This window comes from Drosophila mojavensis, unplaced genomic scaffold, assembly GCF_018153725.1.
Source record: "Drosophila mojavensis isolate 15081-1352.22 unplaced genomic scaffold, ASM1815372v1 contig_36, whole genome shotgun sequence".
Classification (NCBI taxonomy): domain Eukaryota; kingdom Metazoa; phylum Arthropoda; class Insecta; order Diptera; family Drosophilidae; genus Drosophila; species Drosophila mojavensis.
Genome location: NW_025318858.1, coordinates 10,270,828 through 10,283,831, shown reverse-complemented (window position 1 = coordinate 10,283,831; position 13,004 = coordinate 10,270,828). Strand labels below are relative to the sequence as shown.

The following is a 13,004-nucleotide window of genomic DNA, read 5'->3' as shown; positions in this document are numbered from 1 at the left end:
CTGTAAATGTCGCCGGCGTTAGCTTATCTCAATGCAGCTGCTCAGGTTGTCTGTCAGCACGCGTCAAGATTAGATTAATCAGTTGGTCGACGGCGAACGGCGAAGCTTAGATATATACATTTATTCATCGCATATTAATATATCACTTTTGGTTCAAATATTTGTACAGGTCAAACACAGCCGACGCGACTAGACGCTCGAATACACTAGAGACTTGGTCTCCAGCAAATAGATATATTTTGATCTTATTCTTATGCTATAATATCAGCGGTATTTTATGTATTGTATTTGTAGACCCTTTCGATTGAGCCGATATAAGCACACATTTTCTGATATGCTCTTGCAAAATTTTTAATAATTTATAGACCAGAAACTTAAAAGTTAAGTTATAAAAATTATTTTATATAAAAAAAAATTTATTCCATTCAGAGTTTAGTTCAAAAGATATATAGAATTTAATTTTTTTTAATTTATGTATTTATATATATATATATATATATATATATATATATATATATTATCATCTATACGCAGATCTATAATATATGTAAACATACTCGGGTGAGTCAAAATAATTACACATTTTATGACATTGTCTTCCAGAATTTATTAAAGTTTTATTAAATAATAATTTACAGCCCGGAAATATTTTTACGTCATGAACATTAATTTAATTTCTTTTAATTTTTATAAAGAAAATTGATTTTATTTAATTAATTATTTATTTATTTTTTCAATTCAGAGTTTCCGTGGAGAGTATATAAAATAATTTAAAGCATTTCTGCCGAGATATATCTAATAGAGTATTGTTTAATAAGTCAAATTATCAAACTTTATTGGCATTAATATATGAAGAAAATATTGCATTTTTTAAGGAACCACAATTTTGTTAAACTACTACTACTTATGTTGTACTATAAAGATCACAGTGTATCTTTTAGTCAAACTTCTCTACTAAAGCTTTGACAGTAATTACCTATACAAATGCACTAAGGCCCAATATTTATCGTTGGATAACTGTCCAATTGTGTGCTGTTAGTCGATATTAATTTAAGTGAACCTCAGGGAGTCCTAATAGGTTCTAATTTCTAACAGTTTGAGCTTAATCAACTGCTGTACGCGGCCTTACAAATAAACGACTGGAATTTTATATCAGTAATATAAAAACCAAAATTACTCAGTGGCTATAATCGTAACAGCAATCGTAACAGTCAGTGAGTGGGCTTATCTACACTGAACAAAATTAAACAGTTAATAATAAAATAATTTATAAGGATAATAATTCATAATAAGTCATTATTTCAATAATTATATTTCTAATAAAGAAATATTATTGTTGGCATATTTAGAGGTTCAGCTTTTTTCTTCAAGTGTAAATTATTTATAAAGTTACATTGCGATATATAATGTATAAAATGGTTACGCTTAGTTCTCAAGTGAATGTTCTGCGAAGCAATTGACATTTTATGTAGACATACAGTACCGAGCAAAAATGAGTGAATGTTTCACAACTTTGACTTTCATCACGCATAAAAATTAAACCATACAAGCAAATTAAGATTTTGTTTTTTATACTTGTTTATTAGTTTGTTCTTAACAAATAGAAAAAGTTGCAACGCTAAATCAGCTAAACTCAATTAATGAAAAATAAAAAACCAAAAAAATCCACATAAACTCAATTTTGCACGTTTCATAATTGCCAATACTTTGGCTCTTCTACTTCTCTTCTCAGCCGAAATCATCCAGATTTCCCCATAACTTAGCTCCTTGGGTATTCTTCTTAGTCGTAGATTGAGCATGTAGATTTACCGTTATCTTAGTCCTTTTAATATTCTTATTTGTAAAGCGATTTGAAGCACATTTTCTTTTCGCAACAAATTTAAAATAATTGGTGAAATATAATTTTAAAATGTGGAAAATTTCAGTCGACATTGAAAATAGTGGTGTGTGCCTGACCGGGAAGAGATTTCCTTCGCTTATTATTGCCGAAAAGCTTTGAATCAGCCGAAATTTGACTCCGAAAACTCAAGTCAAAGGTTGCAAAAAACTGTTCTCGGGCTCTGATGCTCGCCTAATGATGTCGAAAATTAAGAAAAACAAGCTGCTAGCACCAAAGGGTGTTTCTCTAGCAATTAATAAAAATGTTAGCAAATGGACTGCTAGAAGAGAAATTCGTGGCCTCGGATATGTATCATTCGTTAAAAAACAAACCTGCATTGTCCGAAAAGAATATGAAGGCGCGTTTGAAATTTGCAAGGGATCACAAAAACTGGAGCATTTATTATTGGAAACGAGTTGTTTGGTCAGATGAATTAAAATTTAACCGTTTCCAATCATATGGAAAGCAATATTGCTGGTGCAGACCTGGGGAACGCATTCAACGACATCATGTAAAGGAAATCGTCAAACATGGCTGCGGCAGCATTATGGTTTGGGGATGCTTCTCTTGGTAGAACGTTGATCCTCTACATAGAGGAAGGATAATATGAATATTCTTCAAGCCCATCTTCCCAAATTCACTGATAAATGTGCGTGTCCCCACAGAGAAAGGGTTTTCAACAAGATGGCGATCCAAAACATACTGTAAAGATTATTTAGGAATGGATAGGAAAGCAGAATTTTAAGCTAATTTTCGCTCCATACATATAGAGTCTATATATAAATCCTATCCCGACTTCAATCCTATTGAAAATCTGTGTTCAATAGTGAAAAGACGGCTGGGACAGTATGATGCAGCCCCAACGAACATTGACAGCTTATGGGAGCGCGTAGAAGGGGAGTGGAGCCAATTTCCGAAAGAAATTATTCAAAGTTTGGCTGAGAGCATGCCAAAAATAGTCAACAAAATTATTGCTAATAAAGGTTTTGGACTAAATATTAAAAATGTTTAGTTTTTCTTTAGTTTTTAGTAGTTTTTTTTTAAACGTGCAAAATTGAGTTTATGTGGATTTTTTCGGTTTTTTATTTCTAATTTTTTGAATTTTGCTAATTTAGCCTTGCAACTTTTTTGTATTTGTTAAGAATACACTAATAAACAAACACACAAAAAAATTTGTTGATTTGCTGGTATGGTTTAATTTTTATGCGTGATGAAAGTCAAAGTTCTGTAACATTCACTCATTTTTGCTCGGTACTGTATGTTTAGTCCAGCAAAAGTGAAAGAAGCTTAAAGACAAGCTGTGCAGTAATTCTTCAGCTTACTTCGCGAAATACTAACGGCACAAGTATATGTACTACATGGCAATATGGATCGGCGCTAGGTGAATGTCTATATTATGATTGGAATGATCAAAATATATATATATATTTATTTAGGAAAATAACTATATGCCTGTCCTGATTGAAAGTCGCTGTCCCGACTACATGCCAGCGATTCCTAATCGATGTCGAGTTAAATGCAATATGGATATGCAATATTGCCAAGCGGCAATTGTATAATTCCAAAGATATGTGGCTATGACGAGGCTCTTAAGGCAATAAAAACAGAAATAGATCACGAAGATGACTCAAGTGAATTGTTAATCGGTTTATGTGGCGTTGCCGGCTTAGCTTTGGTCGTTCTAATAATTTGTGTAATTCTATATATAAGCACATCCAAACTGGCCCTAAGTCGAATACTTTACATTTTGTTGTTTTTTTTTTCTTTAGAATAACTTCGATCAGGCGATCCAAATAAAATTCCCATAAAGAATAATTTTTTCTTGATGAAAATGACGAGCTGACCCGTCTCTACACTCGATTTAATAAAATTTTTAGAAATAAATAATTATTTTTATTATTATTATTATTAATTATGTATTTAAAAATGCACTCAATAGTGTTGCAAATGTCTTAATTGAAAGAATATCTGCAACTTACTTCACTTAAATTATATGAATTCTGCTTAATTTCTCTTGTGTCTAGCTCGTTCAGCTATTTATTATTTGCTGTTGGGCTTTACCTGCATTTGAGGCTTTTAGCTTAACGTATTTGCCAAATGCGGCTTCCGTTGGAAAAGCCGCAGGTTCAAATGCACTTAGCCAACACTGGTTGGCAGCCAGTCAGACAGCGAGGCAAAGTGGGAAGCAGACAGATTGAAGCGATTATGACTATACAAATTTGCTTGTTGCCGCAATTGTAATGTTTATTAATTTGGATTTTGAGCCAGTGCCAAGTTTTGGCTAGCATAAAGAGAGAGAGAGAGAGCGAGAGAGAGAGAGATTGACAGAGAGTGGGGGCATGTTTGGCAAAAAGTACGGCACAAACTAATTGAAATTGATATAAATGGGCCAGGCAAAAACAAGAGCAGCAAAGCCTCTGATAGACATACATATATGCAACATGATGTGTGGCTGTGGCTGCAAACCATAAGCTGGCAAACACGTATCTTATATGTATGCCAGACACACATACATGCATGATAAATATACGTACATGTATGCTGACGGGTTACATATACATATATGCATTTTAAGTGATGTATGGGTAACTGCTTAAGCAGAAAACTGCTATCAATATTTCTTTGAGAGTAAAATCGACTAAATTAGTTGCAGATTAGAGTGCTTAACAGTTATCTAAATGTATTTGAATAGTCTAACATGCTAAATGTGAATCTCTAATGTGAATGGTCTAATATACTACAAATGAATTTTATATGGATCCATTGATTTATTGAAATAAATAAGTTATAATAATAATGAAAATTATATTTATAAAAAATCCTATATATGTACATAAATTCATAATGTATATATTGTATATAGAGTCGGCAAATTTTAAATGTATGTATATTATGTACTTTATATGTACTTTATAGAATTTCGATTTTTGTTAAAATTTCGTGTGTGCGAATTTTTATTATTCAAATATCAGTTGCTTGACTAGAGCTTTCTTAATTATTATTATTTAATTGATTGCCGGATTTAGACACATCCTATATATATTAACAGTTATTATTTTATATTTACAATTGATATACTTATTGCTCATGCATGAAAATGAATAATCCTTCTGATAATTTCTGCCATTTTGAACAGATATTTTAAGCAGATATTAAGCTTTAGCTATTCCCAATGTTTATGTCAAAAAAAAAAAGAAAACATTTTTTATTGATGATATTGCATTTATGTGATTAAATGTAAAAATTTGTTAGTCTCGACTGTGGCGATAATCTATAAAATGGTTACTAAATAGATGCTCGACAATCGTAAAAATTTTCGTGTTCCAGAGAGCCGTCTGTATATAGTTTTTTACTCGAGACATCGTTGGCCTCCAGCCAGAGCCTCAGATCATCGGGTATTTCCGGCCGATTTGCAATATCGGGGTAAGAGCTCAGCAAATCGAACACATTGAAATCGATAAACTGATGCTTGGAGAGGGCCACGGCGTGCACGAATCCAGTGCAAACGGAGATAAATTGCTGCTCAAAGTACATGGATTTCTCGTCCCACCAGATCAATTTTGTCTCGACCTTGTATGGATGTAAAATTGGTAGGTAGCGTCGATATCTCAGCATCACTGCGCTTTGTACTATTGAGCCGCCCCTCTCCCGCACAAACTTGAACACATCGGTTACCACATAATAATGAATACTCGCAAAGTTCAGCTCGCGCAGATATCGTGCGTTGTTCATGTGCCGCAGAAAGATGTCCGCATCTTGTGGCGTACAAATGCCATAGATGCTTGTCGTCTCCGTGATTGCCTGCTTGTCTTGGTTCAGGTGCACCATCAGCAGCGTGAATGCACAGCGTATAAAATAGTTGACATCCAGAATGATGTACAGGAAGAGCAGCACCATTATTGACGTCATATTGCCGATCTTCTCTGGTCTATTTTATGGCAATCTGCTAAGAGCGGCGGAACTCTGCTTGAGTGGCTAAATCATCATATTTTAAACGTACATTTGGAAACGAAATTTTGTTTTTTTTTTGGTTTTTAATAATATAAATCAAATTTATTTGTTGACTTGTCTGAACTTTGTGTGCTCTGTTGACTAAATATTTGACATAATTTTGCTATTGACAATGTGCATATACTAAGTGAAAATAGAAATACTCTTACTATTAAATTTAATTTGTAAAATTTTTAGAATCTCTTGCTAAAGATAAAATAAAAATTTTTTATAATATATTAAAGATTTTAAATTAAAATATATAATGCTTTGAGGATTCTAAATTAAAATATATATATAAAAAAAAAATTAAAAATAATAATATAATAACATTTAGATATTAAATTTTATTTGATTATATTTTTTGTATGAAATAATTATAATATATAAAAATTATAATATATAATGTATTGAAGATTCTAAATTAAAATATAGAAAATGTGATAAATAAAAAAAATAAAAATAATAAATAAATAAATAAAAATAAATCAAAAATAATAAAATTTAGATATTATATTTTATTTGATTATATTTTGTATATGAAATAATTAAAATTACTTAATACAGATAATATAAAAATATTTATAATATAAATAATAATTATAATTTCTTATAAAAATAATAATAGTTAGATTTTAAATTTTATTTCGTTATTTCATTGTTATATAATTAAACAAATTATAAATAAAGAGTGTCTACTAATAGCACATATCCCGGCTGTGCTCTAGTATACATACATATATATATTGAATAATGTATTAAATATTTTACGCATTCATGACCGCCATTCGATTTATCAACTGGAAAGCTTTTTCATTGTGCAATTATTAAAAAACTTGACTATGTATATATACAGTGAAGTCAACAAATATACACGCACACATGCATATATGCGCACACGCATTTGCTCTTTTTGTCAGACTCGCATCGAACACAGATTACGCATACGCAACGTTGGTCGACTCGTGCAGTCAGCGTATTGTCAAAAGTGGTTATATGTGAGAGAGTTGTTGTTGTTGTTGTAGTTTTTGCTGCTGCTGTTGCTGCTGTTGACTGTTGCTTAATAATATTTTGCTGCAGCAGTTGCTGGCCGCAATATATATTTTTGGTCTGTTGCGCTGTTTTTGATGCGCCGCGGCGAAAGATAATTCAATTTTCATGGCCAGCGAATGCGAAATGGATTTTTAAATTGCACTGCAATTGGACAGGCAACAGGATGCAGCCAACAACAACAACGACAGCAGCAGCAAGAACAAGGATGAGTTGGCCACGCCCACAGTTTGACTTCGAAATGACAAATTTAATATGCAGCCCTTGATGCCGGCGTTTTGTTTGTTTGTTCGCTTGCCTCAACTGCAGTTGGTAGTGGATAAAAAAAAAATAAATAAATAAAAGAAGAAAAGAACTTGGCCAAATGCCAGACTCAACGTCAGGCAGCAAACTACTAGACAACTTTAAGGCGAGTTTGGGGGGGGAGCTCAACTCCTTTTTTATATGCACACTTTATATGGCTATGCTGTGCTCCATATGTCTGTGGATCAAAAAGAGACAGAGATAGAGAGAAAGAGAGAGAGAGCGAGTGCGAAAGAGAGAGATGAGGTTATGCAGCTCGTATTAAAATATTTTTGTGCATATTTCAGCTGCCAAAATTATTACAATTTAGTTCCGCAAAATAAATTTGCCTTTGCCTGCTTATTTTCTTCTATATTACATACATATATTTTGCCATATATATATTTATTTTTATTTTTTTCTCACATTTCTCACTTGTGCACCAAATTGTTCTGTTGCCTTGGAATGAACATTGAGTGCCAAAAAATAAAATAAATATCTACTCGTTATGTGTTATTTAGTTTGAAGTTATTTCTAGTGAAATTTTTTGCATCACAGCGAGTTTTGATTGGCATTAAATTTGGCCACTAGAGAATTGACTTATTTCGTTCACTTTAATTGTTGATATTGGTAGAATGATTGCTGGCCTAGTTGATAAGTTTATTCAATTTTTAGAATTTATGGTCAGTTAATTACTGACATACAGTTAGATGAATAGAAAAGGCAGAGCGATAAGGAGAGTGAAGGAGAAAGAGCGAGAAAAGACAGAGTAAAGGAAAAAGACTTGGAGGGTGAGAAAGAGGCAAAGGGAAATATAATTAGAAAGAGATAATGATAAAAAGAGAGGAAAGTTTAATGAGGGAGGGAGAGAGAGACAGACATAAGTCTATGAGGGGAAGTTGAGGTAGAGACACTCGATGTCTGCAAATAATTCTATATTAATTATACTATCAGGTAATCCCAAGGAGCATTAAGCAATAACTCTATTATGTATGTATTGGCGTGCATTAATTGTTAAACGAGGTCACATGAATATGTAAATTCGAGGCGCTCAACAGAAAACGAAAACGAAAAGAACCGAAGGCTCTTGCTCAGAGCGAGTACGATTGAATATTATTTTCTTCGGTTGGTTTCACGAGCCGAGAGAGCAGAGAACAGAGAAAACCTACATATACTGAAAGATACGCAGAATCATGATAGAGATAGACCAGCATGATAGAGGCAGATAGAGCAAGGCATACTGTAGATAGAGAAAGAAGAGTGAGTGTAAGAAGTGAAATAATTGCTTCGATCTTACAGGGATCTCTCGAAATTTTGAACTAATAGAGATTTTCTGATATGCATATTCTAATAATATTCTATTCTTAACATTTACTCAACGCCATTACTAATAGCGGGCATCATTTAATTTGCCACTAGTTATCTTTTCATTGTGCTATATCAAATATTATCTAAAATTTATATTTTCATTAATATCCCCGTTTTATAACTGCTAGCTTTAGAGTTTACTACAATTGGTCTATTTGCACTTTCAATGAATTATTCAATATGTGAAGTGTGCCCCTCTTTTGCAGTCATCCTGTTTGGGCTTGCATTATGTAACGTGTTGCTTTTACCCCTAATTGCAATGCTGGCAAATGTGCCCTCGGCTAAGACAGCACGAAACATATACGTATGTACGTATATAGAATCTTTTTATACCCTGAACCCATTGAAAATGGGAAATCAGGGTATAATGGTTTTGTGAAAAAGTATGTAACGGGCAGAAGGAGGCGTGGCAGACCCCACAAAGTATATATATTCTTGATCAGCGCGATGAGCTGAGTCGATATAGCCCTGTCCGTCTGTCCGTCCGTCCGTCCGTCCGTCCGTCCGTCCGTCCGTCCGTCCGTCCGTCCGTCCGTATGAGTGCGTCGATCTCAGAAGTTATAAGAGCAAGAGAGCTGAAATTTGGCATGCATACTCGTGTGTACCATACGCAGTACGAGTTTGCTTTATTTTTTCGATAAATCGTCCGATAACTTTTTTATCGAGAATAATCGAAAAATTGATTTTGTTTTTTTAGCCTAATTTGAACACTTTCAGACCTGGAGTCTTCAAATTTGCGTTGTATATAAAGACAATTGATACAAAGATTTTGTCATTTACAGATTTTGGATACCACGCCCCCTTTTCCCCCAATTTGTAAAAAACGCATTTCAAGTACTACAGACTTGTGCTTTAGAATGTACACACATATTCACCATATGATTACGTTCTAAAAGTTTCATTAAGATCGTATGTCTACAAAAGAAATTATTCAACAAAGAAATTCTCATAATATTGCTCACACTGCAGCGCAGCCCAAGCGCAGTCGCTGCTTACTGCGCAGTTAGCAGAGCACGGGCTTATGCGTGCGTGTGGATGCATGTGCATAAAAGAAGTGCAGAATGATTATAATATCAGCTTAGAGGGTTCAGGGTATCTCCTAGTCGAGCAGTCTCGACTGGAGCCTTCTTACTTGTTTCTCTTACTGGATCTTGTGCTGTGCTTTGGATTTTCAATTTTAATAGAATTTTGCCTTATTTACTGCAACAATGGCTAAAAAAAAAAAAGAAAAATAAAGACTGGCAGCAACAGCGTAACATACGACTTTAATTGTGTTTTGGTCATAGTTTGAGATAAACGGGGTGGATTCACTTGTAGAGCTGGGTTTGAGTGTGGGCAAAAGAGGGAAAGCGAGTTAAATAAATGAAAATAGTTTACTCTTATTTTATGAAAATTATAAATACATAATAATAATATGAATATATAATATAATATATAATAAATATTTTTGCAGACAATTTTTTTAAATATATATATTCTTTTCTATTGTAGATCAAAACTGATTTTACTCTACGAATTTTTGTTTTCTCCCCAAAAAATAAAATATATGTATATAGTCAAGAATGTTTTTTGCCAGTTTATTTAATTTAATTTCATAATCCAACAATCTTTTATGAACATGATAATTGAATAACTTTCAATTATATAATATAATTTATTATATTAATTTTTATTATATTCTTGACTATATACATTTTACTTTTCAGTCTTTACTTTTCTGCTATTCACCTTATTCTATTTCTTTTTAATTTACTGGGTATTTAATATTCGAGTAGCTTAGAAAAATTAGTATTTATTAGTATTTGATACAATGCTCTTCATATATATATATTTTTGGGTTGCTTATAATTTCAATATATATGAAATTATTATATTATATTACAGTTTCTAGTTAGTTCGACGATTTCCTCTTTCGTTACTGGGCATCTGTTAGTCAAATGTCTCACCGAAAAGCCGTTATTTCAAGTTTCATTTTCTATTTCGGGGCTTTCAATGCATCTTTGACGTCTTACAGCAACAAAAAAATGTGTAAAGTTTTCATTACAGGAAACACTGGACTGCGTTTAGTTTGTGCTTCCTTTTGCCAGCGAGCCTCACATGTGTGTGTATTACACATATGTATATATGTGTGTTAGTGATTGTAACTGTGACTGCGTGTGTGTGTGTGCGTTTGTGCTTATTTATTTGGTGTGCAGCAAAAATTCGGCATTGTGAACAAGGAAAGAGAAATGTGAATGTAAAACGAAACATAGACGTGACTTAGGGCAAGGGTTTAGGGGAAATGGAACGTGGCTGGCAGCATGGCTAACCCGGATGGACGACTGACTTTACCGTTATGCCACATAGAGCCAAACTGTCGACCGACTGACGCTTTTCCGCCTGCCACATGCTTTCTATACACTAGCCGCTCGCTGGGGTATGTATGGCAAATGTGTGAGAGAGAAGATATTTTGAATGGAACGTTGAATGGAACGTTAGGCTCAACTAGTGTTCCGGTATTTATAAATATTATATATTTTTATTTTACTGCATTATATATTTATTTAATTTTATCAAGACATTATTACAAAATTTGAGCAATGTTTAGAGTTTTTTATTTATTTATCTGCAAATAAAAAAAGGGCACATGCAGAGAAAATGTGTTGGAATTTTCAGATTTCAAGATATCACGAATTAATAAAGCCATTCAATTAATTTTATTCTGCTCTTAAAAAAACAGAAATACTAGAATCATGCGTTTTCAATACATTATTCAAGTATCTTATAAAATAAAATCAAGAAGAATTATATCAGGCTTAAAAATGTACCAAAAATGTTTCATGGGATTTCTTTTCTAAGTGTATTTAAATGTCGGCTTACAGCAGTATATTCAAGTTTCTTGTTGCATTTAATTTCATTTGTGCTGCTCCTCTGCTGCAGGATTGCGCTCCCCCTACTCCCTCTTGCTCGCCCCCTCTCTTTCTCACCCCCACTATATCTGTTTCTTTTTTCGTTCATTTTGCATTTGGGTTTTGTATTTCATTTTCTTGCTGCTGCTGCAATTCCTGTGCATTTTTTGGGCGTTGTTTTAATTGCTGCTGACAACGAAACTTTCAACGCAATATCAGAGTCATGTTCCGCTCATCGCAATTCATGGAGGTGCATTTAAATTCGTGTTGCCCAAAAAAAAGAAAAAAAAAAAATACTGATTGAATAATCGATGTAATTTTCATGGCTTAACGTGGCCGAAAACTGGAAATTAAATTGAGTGCAACTAGAGTCGGTTAGCTGGTCATCCGTACATGTGACTAGACAATCTCCTATGCAAATCCTCAAAAAAGCTTTGTAAAGCATTTCAGTTTATATATTTATCGTCGGTTTGTTTGATTTGTGGTTAGAAACTTGTGAGAGAGACAGCTTAATTTGTTTAACTAAGCTGCCGCTGCTGCTTCTGTTGCTGTAATTGAAGCTCTTATTGCATGCAATTTGTTTGACATATTTAAATTGATTTGAGATGTGTAAACGAATTTCTAATTAATGTTTTTATTTAATAGCAATTAAAAGATTAGGAATTTAATTAATTTATTTTATTTAATTTTAATATTTAACATATGATAAATAATTATAATTTTTTTTTTTTCAAGATTTAAACACTAAATGTTTTTTTTTTAATTGTTATCTAAAGTTCTCCCTTAAAATGTTATTATTTAAATTTTAGAGACTTTAATAATTTATAAATTATGTATTTTTCTTTTTAATTTATTAAATAAACATATTTTGTAATTTTATAAAATATTTAAATTATTACTTTTTTTTTTTTTTTTTACCAAAGGAAATTATAGGTAAACTAATAGATCTTTAAAAAATGTTACTTATATTTTTAATTTTTGATTTTATATTTTTTTTATTATATATAATATTGTATATTTTGAATAGAAAATTTTTAATTTATTTTCTTTTAGAAATGAAAGTATATACTAATTACTTTTTTTTTAATCAATTGAAGTAATAATGAACATTTTTAGACTTCTAACAAATTTTCTTTCTTTTTTATTATATATTAATTTAAATATTTTTTGTATAGTAATTAAAATAAACATATTTGAAGCATATTTGTGCTAAAAATTGCTCTCATTTGGATAATATTTTACTGGATATATGTGGTATATGGACATGAAATAGAATAGAATAAAATAGTTGATAAATGTATTTTCGATATAATATATACACAATTTATGCATGCATGCATCTGCCAATGCATATAAATCTGAATTGTATCACAATCTTCTGTCGTACCTATATAACGGAATCTACATTTAAATTTGTATCTCCGCCTTCCACCCATATGTACGTATGTATATAATAGATGCGTTTGAGCGAATCCCAGGGCTTTTATACCATGTCGATGGCCGTAGTACTTTGCAAATGAGGCATCAACCGCATTTCAGCAAACTGT

General features: G+C 32.2%; 2 protein-coding genes across 2 annotated transcripts in view; one reads left to right on the top strand and one right to left on the bottom strand.

Annotated features, from left to right (window-relative positions):
* LOC6576449 (neuronal acetylcholine receptor subunit alpha-7) overlaps positions 1-13,004 on the top strand; it is a 119,683-nt gene that overhangs the window by 13,022 nt on the left and 93,657 nt on the right. The gene's annotated exons all lie outside the window — the stretch shown is intronic.
* Positions 5,165-5,788, bottom strand: LOC6576452 (protein THEM6). The gene has a single exon (XM_002002406.1). It carries the CDS (start codon positions 5,786-5,788, stop codon positions 5,165-5,167), a length of 624 nt encoding a protein of 207 aa, XP_002002442.1.

Bases quoted from the DNA above. Each gene is read 5' to 3' on its own strand.
- LOC6576452 (XM_002002406.1), bottom strand. From the start codon at position 5,788: ATGACGTCAATAATGGTGCTGCTCTTCCTGTACATCATTCTGGATGTC.